The sequence below is a fragment of the Peromyscus maniculatus genome, chromosome 11, assembly GCF_049852395.1.
Source record: "Peromyscus maniculatus bairdii isolate BWxNUB_F1_BW_parent chromosome 11, HU_Pman_BW_mat_3.1, whole genome shotgun sequence".
NCBI lineage: Eukaryota > Metazoa > Chordata > Mammalia > Rodentia > Cricetidae > Peromyscus > Peromyscus maniculatus.
Window position 1 is genome coordinate 25,500,048 of NC_134862.1, and position 19,858 is coordinate 25,519,905.

Here is a 19,858-nt window from a genome sequence, read left to right on the forward strand (position 1 = left end):
GACAAAAAAAAAAAAAAAAAAAAGATTTCTGAGATACACCCTGCTTTAATGGAGGCATAAGCCCAGTGCTTCCAAGAGTTGGTGGTACACATGGCTCCCAGAGTCAGAGCTTATGGTAAACCTACCACTGCCATGTTGGAAAACTGAGGTGGGGAGAGCAAGCAGCCAAAGCTGCCATTTCAGTCACAGTAAATATGCAGGTTAAATTGTTATTGGTCATAGTCAATATCTTTCTAAAAGAAGGAAGGGGGAATATGATATGAAAATATAGGACATAGATATGATAGGTTAAAATTGTGGATTGTCAACCTACTTTCAAAGAACAACTTGTTTTACATTGCTATGGATTTTAGTTTATTGATATAAATTTAGAGTTGATTTTGTTATACTATATATACATTTCTACTCATATTTAAGGTATGTTTATGTAACTCATTTAAATTGTAATGGATAATTAAGAAATACTGATTAATAATTAGTCTTCTATGATAGTCAAACATATAGTCATGTTAAGTCTTGTTGGTATACATAGATATAATTCAGTTAGGTAGGTAGTCTTCAAACACTTCAAAACCTACATATTATGGCATTTAGGTTTTTTTTTTTAACTTAGACTTTCTGAAAAGTAAGACACATCTCTTGGCAGTACTGATTTACTGCAAAGAGAAAGATGGGCATTGAAGACATTCCATATGAAGTTTATCTTTTTCTTGGCAAAAATAGCCATTTGGGCAAGAAACTGTTCTTGCCGGGGCTGCTTAACAAAATATTGTATGAACTGGACATGCAGGGCCCATAGAAAACTGACCACTGAACTTTGCAAGGTGAGATGATCCTTCATGTTCCTGCTTCACATAAGAAACTGCCAGACATTATACAGGACACACAGAGAAGTGACTGAGAGACTCTAGGAGGCGTATAGGATGAAGAATGGATGCCCCAATGCTGCAGAAGAACTTTGGGTAACTACCCAGGTAGCATGCTGTCTCTGTCACTCTAGATTTTTGGAAGTTGCTTACAACGCATTTCTTATTTACTTGGGTAATATATACTCCGGGGTCTTTGAAGTAGTTGAGGCTGATAGTTATAATTATAATTTTCCTTGGATATGCTAAAAGATAAATTAGATATGACACCTTAGACTCACAAACATAGGATGGATAGAATATTTTCTTTAATTTTGACAAATACAAATAGACCAAATATTGTAACTGCAATTCTTGCTTGATAACTGTTTGTTATATGTAATTTTATTATGTTAAAGTTAAAACCTTCCTTTTTAATTAAACAGAAATGGGGAAATGCTATGGAATAATGCTTTTGTATACTGGTTTAATAAAATGCTGATTGGCCAGTGCCAGGCAGGAAGTATAGATGGGATAAGCAGACAATGAGAATTCTGGGAAGAGGAAGGTTAAGTCAGGAGACACCAGCCTGCTGTTCAGGGAGCAGCATGTAACGGCACACAAGGAAAAGCCATAGGAAACGTGGTGACATATAAATTAACACAAATGCACAGAGTTTAAGTGTAAGAGCTAGTCAGTAGTAAGCCTGAGCTAGTTGCTGAGCAGTTTTAATTAATAAAAGCCTCTGTGTGTTTACTTGGGGGATGTGAGTAGGAGAGATTTGTCCCAACTGCCAGCGGGGCAGGACACAAAAAAACTTCCAACTACAATACATCTAATAAAAATCAATCTTTAAAATTAAATGGAATTTCTTTTGGCTTAAATATTATAGAGTTTATATTAAGCTAATGTTTTTCAAAATAGAGACAATGAAATATTTTCTTCTACCAGCACTTTTTCTTTACAATTTGCTTTATATTTAAAAAAATGTCATTTCAGTATAGATTCCTTACAAAGTCCTTTCCTTGAATCGTGTAATAATATGAATGTATTCAGGTGCTTTCCTTAGTTTATGGCCTTGAACTCAAAGCATATATAATAACCATGATACATGTAAGTGCTAAGGTATTGTTATAGTGTTATAGTGTTTTACATTTTTCACAATGTAGGGTGTATTCATAGTTGATAAATTTTTTTTAAATCAGTTGAAGTAAGTGATATCTGAGGAAAGAAAATACTAGGAAGATCAAAAGGGCAAAGTCTTGAGTGTTCCTAAGAACAGAAGAGAGGTAAAATGGTAGAGTCTGAATCATGTGCTCATGGACAGGGCAGTAATGACAGATCATTTTTGAGCATTACATGAAATCAGTTTATACCAAGGATTTGATGCTTTCATGAGGGAGATGAAACACTATGGTGAGAATATCTGTTATACATCTAGCAATTTCACTAAGGCTGCTTTGAATAGGGAAAAGTAGATCAAAGACATTTGCAGAAAAATTAGATGAGAACCCCTTGTGATGAGAGGAGAAATGAAGGGATTGACATGAACCAAAGAGAGAAGTGAAGCTGTGGGAAGTACTTGAGCACTTCAAAGGTAGAATCAGGAGAAATTTCAGACTATTCAAGTTTTTTTTCTAAGAAATAGAAGATAAAAATAAATGGTTGAAGATCTTTAGAAGATTATTTTCCATTATCAGGTGATAAAGGCATGAGATGTGTACATAGTTACACGTGTGTGGTGGGAATTTGTGGTATTTATCTGCATGTTTGTGTATGAAGCATATATATCGTGTAAATATTTGTGTGTGTGTGTGGTGGGTGTGAGTATATATGTGTCTGTGTTTATTTGTAGTACATGTGTGTGTTTGTGTGTATCCATGTATGTGTATGTGAGAGAGTGTGTGATGTGGTGTGATTTGTGTGTGTATGTGTGCATACATGTATTCTAATTTGCTCACAGACTATGAAAAATTAGAAATTTGTTGTAACAAACATCAATTCAAGCAAATTAAGAAATTATATTAGAAATGGGTTTGTCATAGTTTAGTATTAGGTAGATGAGTAATTTTTCATATACTGTCATTTATGATTTAAAAACATAAGATTTCTTTCTGGGCAATGGGAAATTTGAATTTGTTATTAACTGAGAAGGGAAAAATATCAAAGAATAAGAAATTTGAAGTTTATGTAAGACTATAGCATGAATTTTTAAAAAATACCATATCATAAAAGTATGGAATATATACAAAGGAAGAAGTTTCATTATAATCTAATAGCACCAGTGTTATATATTCTTTGTTTTTCAATTGGTGATCCTATGTCATTATGTAGTACATAATATTGTTCTATTAAACTAGAAGATTAACTGCGTATGGAATAGATGAGTATTGTGTGAGTAGAGTTATGTCTATAATCTTTAGAGATGGAAATTTTGCATATACTTAAACATTAAAATTCAATGTAACTATCAACCTAATTGTTTCCTAATGAAACAATGAAAGATGTCAAAGTTGAAAGTTCAGCACATCAACAACTGCTGAATGGAATTCCAAGACCACTGAAAAACTATATACAATGCCACCCCTTTCAATGCAGGTGGTTCTACACAGGGAGAAACACAAAAAGAAACTCTTTGGAGGAATATGAAAAGTGGAGAGAGAGAGATTGGATAGGCAATCAAAAGGTAGTTTTCCCGAGTGCTATAGCTCATGATGTAATCTCTGTACTTGGAAAATTGAGGCAGCAGAGTAGCTACATGATGGAAATCATTATGACCTGGGGGTGTCTTTCTGTATGCTGTGAATGTGTTGCTCTAATTTATTGATAAATAAAACACTGATTGGCCAGTAGTCAGGCAGGAAGTATAGGCAGGATAATGAGAGAGGAGAAGGCTGGGAAGTGGAAGGATGTCAGGAGACACTGCCAGCTGCCACCACCGTGAGAAGCAAGATGTAAAGTACTGGTAAGCCACAATCCATGTGGCAACTTACAGATTAATAGAAATGGGTTAATTTGAGATATAAGAACTAGATAACAATGAGCCTTCCATGGCCATACAGTTTATAAATAATATAACTCTCTGTGTGGTTACTTGGGTCTGAGTGGCTACAGGAGCCAGGTAGACACTGGAGAAAACTCCAGTTACAATAGTGAGATTAGGTCTTAAAATTGAAAAACAGAAGAAACTAACAAATAAAAGATATAAGTGACAAAATTAAAAATAACTTCACAATATAAAAATTAAAAGCCAAATAAAATGACAGTTTCATTTCTGTATATCTATAATCAACTGTAGAAAAATATGCTATATCTGATGAATATATTGGCTATTCTCTTCCTTCTTTGTTTAGTTCTTACCAAATGTCATTTTATTATGATAATTGATATTTAATCATGCTTTTAAAGATGTCTATAAATGTATTTTGTTCCTAAAGAGGGACTTCCTGGGAAAAGAAAAACAATGAAATTTCATGTGATTTAACATATACAATAAATAATCAGAGTAAATATAATCTTCTCCTGCTAAAGAATAAAAACTAAAATTTTAAGTTAAATTATTGTTTGGAAGTGCAGAATCAATTCTAAAAATGTAAATATGTCAATTTTTTTATGATTCCATGAATATGTTTCTTGGAATAACCAAAGGATTCAGGCTTGCAGATAAAATTAAATTAGAGGTAACACTGACAAAGAGAATTTACCCTGACTCACATTGTGCATAGATATGTCAGTGTGAGAAATATTTACTTCACTAGAATTTACTGAGATGTATGGTGACTCAAGAATTAGCAGGAACTTAGGTTTTAAGACTCTCTTCCAACTAATAGCCATAAAGGAAACATAGTCCAGTACTATCTAGACAGACAACTGAACAATGCAAAAAATCTAATGAGCAAGGAGGGGGGATTATATCCAAAAGATAGAGGAAATGCTCTGGGATGTTTTGGTTATAGCCTAGTGAGGCTCATACCAAAATTTATAAAGATCATAGATAAGTTGTTAGTTTGTGGTAATTTGTGACTACAACAGTAGAATATAGACACATTATTCCATCTCTATTTCATGTTTATATATTAAATTATAGCAGTTCTACATTATAAAATTAGCACATTTGTTTTATATAATTTTTATACTGCTGCAACACTCTGTATATAAAGCAAACTTTAACATCTGTGAATATTCAAATGATTTAAAGTATAATGGAAATCCATGACACTTTCTACTTACTTTCTTTGAATATAGGCTTGTTGTCATTAATATCTGACAGCGTAATTGATACCGTCGTTGTCCCAGACAAGGCTCCAGGCTGACCAAGCATGTCTCTGGCTTTAATAATCACACAGTATGTATCTTGTAACTCTCTATCCATTTTAGAAGATATTCTTATGACTCCTTTAAAAAAAGTAGCACAATTGCAATTATTATCACCCATAGCCTCTTTATAGACAACTTCTTTTTTTGTTTGGTTTTATTAACAAATTTTTTATTAGATCTTTGATATTTTTTTCAATATATTTTGATCATATTTATTCGTAGAAGTCCTTCAAATTCTTCTGGTTCCCCCTACCTCCATATTGCTCTCCACTTCTTGTCTTTTTCTTTTGTTTTTATTTATTTATTTTTGTAAGTTTTTTTTTAATTTTACATACCAACCCCATTTCCTAGCTAACTTCTTAAGCTTCCCTCATTCTGTTTTTAAGTTGTTTTTTTTTTTGTTTTGTTTTTTTGTTTTTTTTTTTTTTTTTTTTTTTGCTAGCCACTAAAAAAGAGAACTGTAATAATGGTAAAATTAAGCACTAATTATGTTTATGATTGTATCAGGTCACTAAATATGACTATACCTTTAATACAATATTATAGTAGGTGTCAGTCAAGTGTTTTGGTAGCCTTAATTTTTCCCAATTTAAAAAGGAATTTCTTTTATATTTGCTCCATAATTTAGGCCAGTCTACTCTGTTTTCCCTTCCCCAAGACTTAGCTTATGATCCTGGTTCAGCAAATTGTCCTTCATAAGTGAGTTTAAAGTTACTTTCATTTTCTTTTTCTCATTTGATCCTTCATGTTCAATTGGTAGTTATTGATGAATTAAGCATATGTATTTATTGATATCCATATGCTTATTAGACGTGTGTAACTTCTATGACACAAAAGCCCATGTATATTTTTTTTTCATTTTTTAAAAAGTATTTAAGATGTTCCAAGAACAAACCTTAAAAAATCTTTTATGTGATATAATGCCTGGCCAAAAGTCAGCATTTTACAAAGATTTATGAAGGAATTAAGTACTCATAGTTTAATATTAATGAAACATATGATAGTACATGAAGGAAAAGATGCAGGAACAGGGAAAACTTATTTATCACTGGTGGGAGTCCAGACTGGTACAGCCATATGGAAATCAGTATGTAGGTTCCTCAGAGATCTGGGAATCAATCAAGCTCTATACCACTCTTTAACTTGTATACTTGAAAAAGCATGCAACATATATATTTGCTTATCCATATTCATTAATGTTCTATTTATAATAATTAGAAATACCTTCCACCTACTGATGAATGCATAGTTAAAATGGGGTACATATATATAATGAAATATTTTTTAGCTATCTAGAAAAAATATAAAAACTGCAGATGATGGTTGAAGTTGAAAAAAAAATCCAAATAACCACAGAGATTATGTGCCTAGTAAAGGACCACTGTGGAGAAGAGGATCTCCCAAGGAAGGGAAAATAGTATATAGTATTATAGAAAGATACATCAGAAAATAAAATAGGAAGATTAAATGAGGAGGGAATGAGAGAGAATGATGAAGGATGGAATATGGGGAGTTACAACTAACAGTAAGGTTATTTGAAAAGCCAAGTGGAAAATTACCACCGTAGAAGCTTCTGAAAACATGTACATATATCAAAGGAATCTAAATGGAGGCATGATGTAATAGTGGAATCAATGACCCAAGTAAAACCTTCAGTGCTAACAGTAGATTACATCATGTTGAATCATTGGCCAAAGAAGTCTCATGAGGGCCCTAAATATCACATTCTTTTGAAAGATTATGGGTTGCTCTCTACAAACTTTTTAGGGGCATTTTTCTGAAGATAACACTAACATCATCAAATGCAGAAAAGATCAACTCATTGCCTTACTGGAAACTTCACATCTGCTGAATAGTATTCATGATGATAGAAGATACTCTACATATAATCATAGGATACAATTAACCATCAATATCATTCACCTAAAACCTTGGTGACCTACAATAGCAAATTGACTAAAAAAAATATTGGTGCAATAGCAGTCCAAATGTTATGGGAGTAACTGACTGTATTACAAAATTGTATATAAGGGCCACTCCATAAGATTGAACCCATATCTGGAATTGCTAAAGAGGAAAGAATATGAGAATAGATAGGTCATGTGTCTAGAGGAAAAGCTGTTAATGTTATTTGGATAAGGAAACATAACAATGAAAAGGGTCCTTTGACATATTGCTATACATATAGATCAGTGCCTTGCTTATATTTCATGAAATAAGTTTCTTTTTGCAAAACATTGGAAATAAAACAGAGATCCACAGCTGGACAATGTCTAGAAAGTAAGACACATTAGGGTACTCAGCCCTTAATGGATGTCTTCCTCAAACTTTTTTCTTCAAGTTTTAAGTTCTATGCAAAAGAAGAGGTAGAGAAAGTCAAGTTGGACCAGTCATTGATCATCCACCCCCACAAGTTCTGCACCACCTGTACTCAAGAACATCTTGTGTGCAGGACAGATTTTGGATAAAAGCTTTTGGGGCTGTGTAGCTGTCCTCATCTGTCCACAGCAAAACTCCCCTGCTTGTAGAAGACAGCCAGTTCAGGCGCCATATACTCCATTACTAGGAGTCTTCACTAGCGTCTCCCTCTTAGATTCCAGGTAGTTTACACATTACATTAGGTTTCTTCATAGCCCTAGTAGTGCCCCCTAATTTCTGTCATCTCTCCCAATGTTCTCTTCCTCTACTCATCCCCCTGCACCAAATTTCTCTTGTTACACCCCCACATTCTACTAATTCACTCAAGAAATCTAGTCTATTTTCATTTCCTAGGGGTATGCCTGCACCCCCCCCCCTCCCCTGAGCTCTCCTTTTTACTTGCCCTTTCTGATCCATGGATTGTAGCAAAATTAATCTTTATTTTACAGCTAGTATCCACTTGTATGTGAATACAAACCATTCTTGTCTCAGGATGAATTTTCCTAGTTCTATGAATTTGCCTGGAAATTTCATGATGCCATTTTAACAGCTGAGTAATACTCTAATGTATAAATGTATCACATTTTCTTTCTCCATTTTTGAGTTGAAGGACATCGAGGTTGTTTTCAGTTTATGACTATTATGAATAAAGCTGTGATGAGCATAGGTGAGCAGGTGTCCTTGTGTTACAATGCAGCATCCTTTTGATATATCTCCAATAGTAGTCTTAAGGTAGATCAATTTTCAACTTGAATTTTTCACCTTCTAGTCCCATTATTCTTATGTTTGGTCTTTCAGAGATTCCCAGATTCCCTGGATGTTTTGTGTCAGGATTTTTATTTTTAATTTAACATTTTCTTTTGACAGATGCAGCTATCTCTTTTATCTTATATTCATTTCCTGTGATTCTCACTTTCATCTTTTGTATATTGTTTACTTACTTAGATTTTACGTTTCCTGAATTCCCTCATTGTTTTCTTTAATGCTTCTATTTCCATTTTTCGATTTTGAACAATTTTACTCATTTTCTCCAAATATTTGTTGGTGTTTTTATGGAATTTTTTGAGGGATTTATTCCTTTCCTTCTCTAAGGACCTCTATCATCGTCATAAAGTTGTTTTTAAGGTCATTTTCTTGTGCTTCAGCTGTGTTGAAGCATTCAATACTAATATTGTGGTAGTATTGTTGAACTCTGGGGTGACATATTATTCTGGTTGTTGCTCATTCTGTTCTTAGACTGGTATCAAGGTTCCTGTGTTTGGGGTGATTATACATCTAAGTGCTGATTTCTAAGTTTGTCTTTGTTGGAATTATTTTTTGTCTGTATCCTCTTTGGTCCTCTGGTATTGTGACCTGGATTTCTGGCAGCAGGTGTGACCTCTAGTCAAGTAGGAAGTCTCCATCAGAGATTGGGGTATGGACTTTTGGAGGCTAGAGTGGCCTTAATTCCAACAGAGTGTCTCTGCTTCAGTTGGAAGTGGAAAGTGACAATAGGGAGGGGAGTGGAGATTGGGGAATAGTGTTGTGGGGCATTGAGAGAGTAGATGTCCATAGATGGGTACCTATCTAGAGTTCTGTAGGTCATTGTGCTCTCTGGTCCAGCTTTGAGTCTCTGCCTAAGTTCAACTTTTTTTCCCTCTGGCTGATGTGGTATTATTTTCAGACTTGCATGGCCTGCACCATGGTAGCTCTTCTGATTGGTTTTGTCTACAGCTGTTCTTCAGGGTGGCAAGGCCTGCACATTTTCTTCTGACTTACATGGTCTGGACCTGAGCAGTATCTACAAGAGGTGGTGGCAGGGGCATGGTTCCATGGGCCCATTTGGCAGGAAGGGATGACAATGGGTTGGTCTTTGAGATCTTAACCTTGTGTAAAGGAGAGTTCATGGGGTAGGTGTTTTTCTTAGTGTTCTGCTAACTGGCATGGGCTACACTTGAGCTTATTTATTTATTTTGAGTTTCAGGTTTTTTGGTTATTTTTGTTTGTGTTTTCTTATTTGTTTGAAGACAGACAGAGAGAGAGAGAGAGAGAGAGAGAGAGAGAGAGAGAGAGAGAGAGAATAAATTTGGGTTAGGAAGTAATGAGGAAAAAAGGTGCTAGAACTTGTTGAGAGATGAGAAACATGTTCCAACTATATTATTAGAAAATATTTTTAGCTGGGCGGTGGTGGCGCATGCCTTTAATCCCAGCACTCGGGAGGCAGAGCCAGGTGGATCTCTGTGAGTTCGAGGCCAGGCTGGGCTACCAAGTGATCTCCAGGAAAGGCGCAAAGCTACGCAGAGAAACCCTGTCTCAAAAAAAAAAAAAAAGAAAGAAAGAAAAAGGAAAATATTTTTAAAAGAAAAGTGTCTTTAAAATGGAAAGTACTGTATGGGATGAAGCAGCATATATCTTTCATATTCTGAATAATAAGATATATGAATAATATTTCAGAGAAGACAGACTGTTACCATAACAGTACAACAAAACATCATACTTCATAATTCTTTTCATCCTCAAAGATCCTGGACAAAGAGGATCAATATATCCCAAATGAATCCATGGAAATTAAATATTTAAGTGTTTAACAAAATACATTATATACTTTTTTAAATTTAAGCCTTTTTTTATTTTAATAATAACCAAAAGTTTGTTCATTTGTAAAATTTTGGGAAAATTAGCTAGGATGTTGAATCTTTTTGTTAGTTAGTTTGTTTGTTTTCTTAGTCTTTCAATTTTTTGATAGTATTTTTATTTTATAATTAATTTCACATATCAGCCACAGATTTCCCCATCTTCCCTCCTCCAACCCCCAACCCTCCACCCTCTAATCTATCCCCGATTCCCACCTTCTCCAAGGCAAGGTCTCACCTGGGGAGTCAGCCCAGCCTGGTAGACTCAGTCAAGGCAGGTCCAGTTCCCTCCTCCCTATACCAAGGCTGAGCAAACTGTCCCAGCATAGGCCCCAGGCTCCAAAAAATCCAGCCAATTGACCAAGGACAGGTCCTGCCTCCACTGCCTGGGGACCTCCCTAACAGTTCAAGCTAATCAACTGTCTCATTTATCCAGAGGGCCTGGTCCAGTTCCACGAGGGTTCCTCTGCCATTGGTTCACAGTTCATGCATTTCCACTAGTTTGGCTATTTGTCCCTGTGCTTTTTCCAATCATGGTTTCAATATCTCTCGCTCATACAATTCCTCCTCTCTCGCCTATTGGAGAGAGCTCCAATAGCAGCTCCTGGAGCTCCACCTGGTTCTCAGCTGTGGATTTCTGCATCCCCTTCCATCAGACACTGAATGAGAGTTCTATCATGACAGCCAGGGTGTTTGGTCATCTGATCAGCAGAGCAGGTCAGCTCAGGCACACTCTCAACCATTGCTAGTAGTCTACATTGGAGGTTTCTTTGTGAATTTCTGGCGACCTCTCTAGCACTCTGCTTGTTCTTATTCCCCTGGGGTCTTCATTAATCATGGTATCTCCCTCTCAGTTCTCCCACTCTTCTCCTGATCCAGCTGTAACCCCCTCTCCCCTAATCTCTATACCCCGACCCTTGTCCTCCCTTACCCCTCCAACCCCAGTTTGCTCATGTAGATCTCATCTATTTCTCTGTTGTTTGGTGATCCCTGTTTTTTTTTTTCTTAGATTCTTCTTTACTAGGTAGCCTCCCTGGAGTTGTGAGTTGAAATGACAGCCTACAGAATGTGAAAAGATCTTCACCAACCCCACATTTGACAGAGGACTAATATCCAGAACATATAAAGAACTCAAAAAATTAGACATCAAAATACCCAACAGTCCAATGAAAAGGTGGGCTATAGAGCTAAACAGAGAATTCTAAACAGAAGAAGCTCAAATGTCTGAGAGACATTTAAGGAATTGCTCAATATCCTTAGTCATCAGGGAAATGAAAATCAAAATGATTCTGAGGTACCATCTTACAACCATCAGAATGGCTAAGATCAAAAACACTGAAGACAGCTTATGTTGGAGAGGATGTGGAGCAAGGGGAACATACCTACACTGTTGGTGGGAATACAAACTTGTACAGCCACTTTGGAAATCACTATGATGCTTTCCCTGAAAAGTGGGAATCACCCTCCCTCAGGACCCAGCTATTCCACTCTTGGTCATATACCCAAGGGATGATCAATCATAGCACAAGGACACATGCTCAACTATGTTCATAGCAGCATTATTTGTAATAGTCAGAACCTGAAAACAACCTAGATGCCCTTCAATGGAAGAATGAATAAACAAAATGTGGTACATATACACAATGGAGTACTACTCAGGAGAGAAAAACAATGACATCATGAGGTTTGCAGGCAAATGGATAGAACTAGAAAATATCATCCAGAGTGAGGTAACCGAGACTCAGAAAGACAAACATGGTATGTTCTCACTCATAAGTGGATACTAGATGTAAAGCAAAGAATAACCAGGATGTTGAATCTTTATAGCCTATAAGTTCAGAAGAGTAAGATGTATAAGGGCTTTGCTTTGGAGTGGGTGGTAATAGTTAATATCATTGAACAAATAGTGTCATTTAAATATTAAATAGTCAATGGATATGTTTACAACTGATAATAGAGTTTTTGGTAGAGTTTCTTTTCAATGTGTGTAAGGCCCTGGCTTCAATCCCCATAAAATAATAACTAATTTTTAATATACATTTTTAAAAAAACACATAAATTCCTCTTTTTGTCAAGAGTGTTCAAGTGATTAATACAAACAGGAACTGCAATGGTAAATAAACTTTGTTTAAAAATATAAAATGACCCTGTCTCAAAGATAAAAATGTACAAAATAGACAGCTATGTTTCTTTGCCATATGATACCACAAATACAATATACAGTGACTCCTAGACATCTGGTTAGGAATGTGGACATGTCTTTGTGGTTTCTAGCTTCAGTTCCCTGATGTCTCATACAGTTGGGAACTTTTAAGGTACTATCAATTTTTTGGTAAATGTCATCTGGTCTTGTAATCTGGCAATGTCTTCTAATATTTTTTAATTGCCTTGATCTTATTTATCTAATAGATTTATCAAAATCATTATATAAATTTTTTATCAAACATATAAATATCCCGTGACATCATATGTAAATTCTAATATCTAAATCATAGAAACACTGTTTAAAGTCTAAGTAAAATTAAATATTAGGGAATGGCATCACACCCAATGTGGAAATATGGCATCTCCTAGAGAACATCGTTGTATACAGGTGATATATGCTCACACCTTCCCACTTGAGAACCATAGAGGGTTTCATTTTTTTTTAAATTCATAAATACCTGTTGTTGGCTCAACAGAAAAATATGGTTGTCCTTGTTCTAAGTTGTATAGGATTCGAGCATGATAACCAGTTGCAGGGTCATCAGCATCATTGGCTGTTACCTTGATGACAAATGTTCCTATGTAGAAAGATATATTAATAGTAAATTCAGAGTTACATCTCAGTCAATAATGAATTTAGTTCAGTAAAACAAGCAAAATGGCTACTAATAAGAACTGTACTAGTTAACAGAGAAACAAGAACATATAACTATATAAATAGGCTTCATTCCCACAAGATCTGAGAACTGTACTGGTTGATTTGTAATTAATGAAATGAATAATCCATTGACACATATTGTTTGTGATCTTTCCAAGATATATGATTACTGGAGGAACCTGAGAAAAATATTAAAAATGTTGAAGCAGTCTGTAGCTCAAAACATATAATGTTGAAAAACATTGTTAAACATTATTGAAATGAGCTAGAATGAATATCAAATGAAGAAAAGTATATTGATTAAAGCCTCCTTATTAACTTTGTAAATATCCATTTGATGTAGAAAATAAAATGAAACAGACACATAAAGTAAACATTATTAAAATTCAACATATAGATATAATTATTATTTGCATTGACTATAAACATTGAAAGATTTCAAATACTTATTTTAAAATATTGAATTTTTGCCTATGTCCCTATAAACATAAAATTTCCACTCATGAACCTTATGAAAACTTCATATTTATTGAAATTTTATATTTTTTGTGTATAAGAATGAAAATAAAATCAAGTAAACTTCTCAAGTCTTTTCACAGACATCTTCATGAGTTTTCCCAGCAAAATGCAAGTTCATAAAATCAGACCCTCTTTACCTATGAAACTCTTTATATCTTAACGTCTGAAAGTATAAACTATGACTATGATGAGATTGTTTTGTTTCTGTTTCAACTTAGTACTTTTTAAAAAATGTTTTTCAACAATGCAGCATATTTTAGCAATATTTATCAATAATTTTATTAATATAATTGTTAATCTATATCTTCAAATAACTAAAAAAGATAAGATAAGAATAAAAGTTATGGAAATAAAATATTTCCACCAACTCATGTCGATTTGAACCATCCCAGTTCTTCAACATATGAAACAGAAGCTCCATATAATTTTTTTAAACATAATCTGGTATAATCATTAACGTATTGTGAACAAATGTCTTGTAAACCATTTATTGAAGTTGTGTGCAATGCATTGGTTAGGAAGTGTTTTTAGTTTGTGCTTCGGACATACAATTTTTAATTTCTCTGCTTCCTGTTTATGCTTATATATAAATTATTTGCATAGATTCCTAACCCTTGTGTCTAGACCTTAACCAGACATCTTTGCTTTCTTAAACCCTCATCAATGTCATGTCCACATAATCTACTAATCAAAAATTCCTATTATTATACATGCTTAGAGGTTTTTAAACCAGGATAGCACAAATAATGGCAAGGCAAAGGATATAGGGTGAGATCCATGAAGAACCACTCATTTTGCTAGAGCATTTCCCCCTGTCCAATAAAAATAACAAAGCAAACAACAACAAAAACAACACAAATTCTTGCAAAATTTTCTTGTAACCACACCTAAATACTTGATAACTTAATATGTCATCACCATCCTTGTACTAAATTGAAAATCTAGCACAGTTGACTTATGTATCACACAACTTAATCAGTTAAATGTGTTCAAAATTAAATCAAACTCCTTTGAAATTTGTTGAAAAAACTGTGTGATGTGAATGTCCAGGATATGTATGACATAATTGATTAATAAGCAATTTGATTTCTGGAGATGTATTTTACTATTCTCTATTATGAAATTTTCGGTTACAAGTATTTTATGCATGTTTATGTAAATGTTATATATGTGCATATGTGCATAATATCATGTTTGTGTACATGCATATGCTTGTTTCCATGCTTGAGATCCCTGGTTGGTTTTCCAATAACAAGTGATCAGATCTAGTAATACATACATTCAGGTGATCTAAATGAACTCAGAAGACTGCATTTAGAGGTTTCTTCATGTTTATGTATATGTAATATACATTGTTAAAGCAGAGGAAACTAGATTTTAGATGAGGAAGCGCACATAAGACAGGTAGAAAGGAGGTAAGGGAAAAATAACTTGATGAATTTACATTTTAGTTAAATAAAACAAGAAATTTTCATAACTGTATTATATATAATTTAATTGACATATATTTATGTATATGTATGCAGCATATGTAATATGTCATTATTATTAGGCATATATACATTCTATTATGCATACACATCATATATGTATGTTCATATATGCATTTAAATTCTATGTATGTTTTTTGTTCTATAAATGTGTGTCAGATAAATAATCCAGATAAATATTAAAGGGGATTCTGACTAGCTGTCACTCAAATTTGAACTTTTTTCCTGCCTAGATTGAATGACAATTCAATATAGAAACAATATTTCTATAAACTATGTGTCAAATGGTTCTAGTCTACACATGCCAAGGTTGGCTTCCTATTTCAAAAACTATCAATGTGGAAATTATTTTGATGTGAAAAATTAGTACACACAGCACTAATGAAAAAATCATTTTTTATTTGGATGAAAATTATCAGATGATAAGAAATAAAATTTGGATTTGTAAATCCAACACTAGTCACTTTTAAAATATATTTTTAATTTTTTATAATACAATTACATCATTTTCCTTCCCCATTTCTCTATCCAAAACTCCCTATTTACCCCCTCTTGTTTGTGTTCAAGTTACTAGTCATTTTCTTTAATTGATTTTTTGTGTGTGTGTACCTCAACACAGACCATGTTACTTGTAAATGCTTACATATATTCACAAATAAAAAAGTGACATTTCTGCCACCTATGGTTTTACTCTGTTCTATTTTTCAAAAGGCAGTACTAATACTATATATATTTAACAAAATAACAGCAAACTGACAAGCACATGTTGGAAGAGAATAAATGAAATTCTAATAATTACAATCCCTTAATGGGAAAAATTTGTAAAAGGAAGTTAAGGACGTTCTATTACATTAAACAGTTTAAAGAAATATTTATCAGTTCACTTTCAAAAACACAGGAATCAGTAATTCAGAACAAGGATATATTTACATATATTAACCACTAACATTGGATTTCAGAATATTAATCTATAATTAAGTCTATTGCCAAGGTAATATGGCAACATCAGATTCAAGCCATATTATAACAGCAAGAATTGAATACTTGCACAGCCGAAACACAATAAAATTACTTTGAAAAAGAAATTCATGAAGAGGCTAGAGGTGCTTAAACTGAAAATGTGTAAATGTCTTAAAGAAATTAAGGAAAATATAAACAGTAATTGGAGGAAATCAACAAATCCCTTAAATAATGTTTTAAAAAAACAGACAGGTGAAGGAAATTATTTAAGAGTTGAAAACTGAAAAATAAACAATAAAAAAATCATAGAGAAAATCCAGACAGAAAATTTTCATATGTGAACAGGAACTACAGACTCAAGCATGACAACCTTACTTGGGTTGATGTTTTCCTTCTAGCACCTACTGTAGGGCTAGATTTGTGATTAAATATTGTTTAAATTTTACTTTGTCATGAAATATTTTGTTTTCTCTATCTATGGTGATTGAAATTTTTACTGGATATAATAGTAGTCTGAGCTATCATCTGTGGTCTCTTGTAGTTTGGAAAACTCCAACCCAAGCAAGTTAACTATAGCCAGGAAAACTCACTCAGGCAATAGATAATCTCACAACAGCAAAATTTGAAGAAGGGAAACACACACACACACACACACACACACACACACACTGTTATGACCAACAACTACTGGTTGTTAACATTTCTTAACATCAACGGGTTCAATTCACCAATAAAAAGACACAGGTTAACAGAATGGTATGAAAACATGAGCCATCCTTCTGTTGCATACAGGAAACACACTGCAAATTCAAAGATAGATATCACCTCAGAGTAAGCTGATTGAAAAAGAATTTCCAATCAAATGGACCTAAGAGGCAAGCTGATGTGGCTACTCTAATATTTAATAAAATAGATATCAAATTGAATTTAATCAAAAGACATAGAGAAGGACATTTAATACTTAGTAAAGTAAAAATCCACCAGGATGACATCCTAATTCTTTACAGCTATGCCCAATGCAATAGTAGCTACATTTGTCATAGAAACATTACTAATGCTTAAATCACTCACTGAACCCAACACATTAAAAATGACAGACTTCAGTACCCCACTTCTAATGGACAGATAGTTTAACTATAAAATAAACAAAGAAATAATGAAACTAACAGACATTATGACTTAAATGTACATAAAAGCTGTCTGTGGAACATTTCACCAAAACTCAAAAGATTATACCTTCTTAGCACCTCATGAAACCTTCTTCAAAATTGACCACATACTCACCAACAAAGTAAGTCTCAAGAGATACAAAAAATTGAAATAACCCTCTCTATTTTATGAGAACCATGGATTAAAGCTAGATTTCAACAACAACAGAAACAACAGAAAACCTATAAACTCATGAAAACTGAGCAACTCTCTACTGAGTTACCATTGGGTCAAAGAAGAAATAAAAAGAAGTTAAAGATGTCCTAGAATGCAATGAAAATGGATGCACAACATACCCAAACTTGAAAGTAGTACAATGAAAATAGTACTAAGAAGAAAGTTTGTAGCACCAATTGTCTTCATGAAGAAATTAGAGTGACCTCATAAAGGTGACATAACTGTATACCTGAAAGATCTAGAACAAAAACAAGCAAACACACACAAGTGTAATTCATGGCAGGAAATAGTCAAGTTAGGGATGCAATCAATAAATAGGAGGAGAAAAATACAAAGAATTAATAAAACAAAGAGGTGGTGCTTTGAGAAAATCAACAAGATAAACAAACCGTTTTCCAAACTAACTAAAGAGGAGAGGCATAATGTGCAAAATAACAAAATCAGAAACCAAAAAAGGGATATAACAAGAGATCCAAGGAAATACAAAGAATCATTTTGTTACCCATTAAAAATCTGTATTCCACAAAATTAGGAAATCTCAAAGAAATGATCAATTTTCTCAACATATGCCATTTACCACAATTAATTCAAGGCCAGACAAATAATGTAAATAGATCTATAACTTCCAAAGAAATAGATACCATCACTAAAATCTCAAAACCAAAAATAAAGCCCAGGGTCAGAATGGTTTAGTGCAGAATTCTATCAAACATTGAAAGAACAGCTAATAACAATAGTCCTTAAATTCTTTCACAAAATAGAAACAATAGTAACTTTGCTAAATTTATTTTATGAGACTATAGCTACCTTTATAGTCAAACCACACAAAGACTCAGCAAAAAGAATTACAGAACAGTTTTTCTCATGAACATAGATGCAAAAACACCGAATAAAATACTTGCATATGGAATCCAAGAATATATGAAAAAATCTTCTACCATGATCATGTAAACTTCATATCAGAGATGCAGGCATGGCTCAAAATATGAATACCTGTCAATGTAATCCACCACATAAACAAACAGAAAGATTAAAAAAATGCATGATCATCTCATTAGATGCTGAAAAAACTTTTGATAAAATCTAGGGCTCCTTTTTGAGAGAGTTTTGAAGAGATTAGGGATGAAAGGGACATATCTAAATATAATTAAGGTAATATAGAACAAACAAATTGCCAACATCAAATTAAATGGAAAGAGACTCAAAGTGTTACCATTAAAATTAGGAACAAGAAAAAGCTGTACATCTCTCCATATCTATTCAATATAGTTCTCAAAGTTCTACCTAAAGTAATAAGACAACTTAAGGAGATCAAGAGGATAGAAATAAGAAAGGATGAAGGCAAATTATTGAGGGTTGCTGGTAGCAAAATCCATGAGAGTATACAACAGTGATAACTAGTGTTCAGAAGATCAACCTATCAGAACTAAGGGTTCTGTTAGAGAAAACTATCATGCAACGCATTATGGAATTGCTGCCTTTTGAATGAACTGGCTGTCTCTTGTAAACTTATGCAACAACGGCTATAATTCTAGCCATTTACTATGAATTTCCATGTTATGTGTACGTGTATTCTCATGATTGCATCTCAATCTTCTTTTTTTTTTTTTTTCGTTTTTTTGAGACAGGGTTTCTCTGTGTAGCTTTGTGTCTTTCCTGGAACTCACTTTGGAGACCAGGCTCGCCTCGAACTCACAGAGATCCACCTGCCTCTGCCTCTGCCTCTTGAGTGCTGGGATTAAAGGCATGTGCCATCACCACCTGGCTGCATCTCAATCTTATGGGCACACATAATTGTGGATAGTCTAGAAGATAGTTTCTTATTTAACTGTACAACTTTTATTAATAGAAACATACTAAAAAATGCTTCATACTAGATCTATTGTTCCATGTGGACTGTAGAAACCTTGAGGTATTACCACTTACCATCCTTAGCTACTGACAAGATGAATATTAGCCAGACTAAATGTCTTTGTAGAACTTTCACAGACAGGAATTGCAGATATCTGGCTTTGTTGGATTGAAACTCTTCAGAAAAATTATAGTGAACCAGAAGTGATAGTTCAGGTGTCTGGCCTTGGTATATCTTAGTCCTTCAAGAGATCAATAGCACTTATGTTGCCCTAAGCTTCCTCCATTAGCACCTCTCCACTCTGATTCAAATAAAAATTAACACTTTGTATTTATTTCTACACCAGTTTTAAATGCAATATTTTAGGCTCAATACGAATTATATATAGGTCCTGAGATCCAAGTGACTAACAGAAAAAAAAAAACTGTTAACTGACTAACCATATATGCATATTATTAATCATACAAAATAGTACACATATTCTTTGCCTTTTTCTTTCATTGGCTTAATTTCTTTCCTTGTAACATTTGTAACTAACCCTTTAAGAGATAGCCAGAACCTTTTACATTCTACAGCTGTTGTCAATCACCAATTAA

The 19,858-nt window shown here is 33.7% G+C and overlaps 1 protein-coding gene across 3 annotated transcripts in view; it reads right to left on the reverse strand.

Annotated features, from left to right (window-relative positions):
• Nucleotides 1–19,858, reverse strand: part of Cdh19 (cadherin 19) — a 139,547-nt gene that overhangs the window by 48,435 nt on the left and 71,254 nt on the right. For all 3 annotated transcript variants that reach the window (XM_076547210.1, XM_042257950.2, XM_042257951.2), the window contains exons 4-5: nt 12,856–12,975; nt 5,076–5,240 (exon numbers count right to left, since the gene is read on the reverse strand). In XM_076547210.1, the coding sequence (XP_076403325.1) occupies nt 5,076–5,240; nt 12,856–12,975 (285 nt within the window). The remainder of the gene's footprint in view (nt 1–5,075; nt 5,241–12,855; nt 12,976–19,858) is intronic.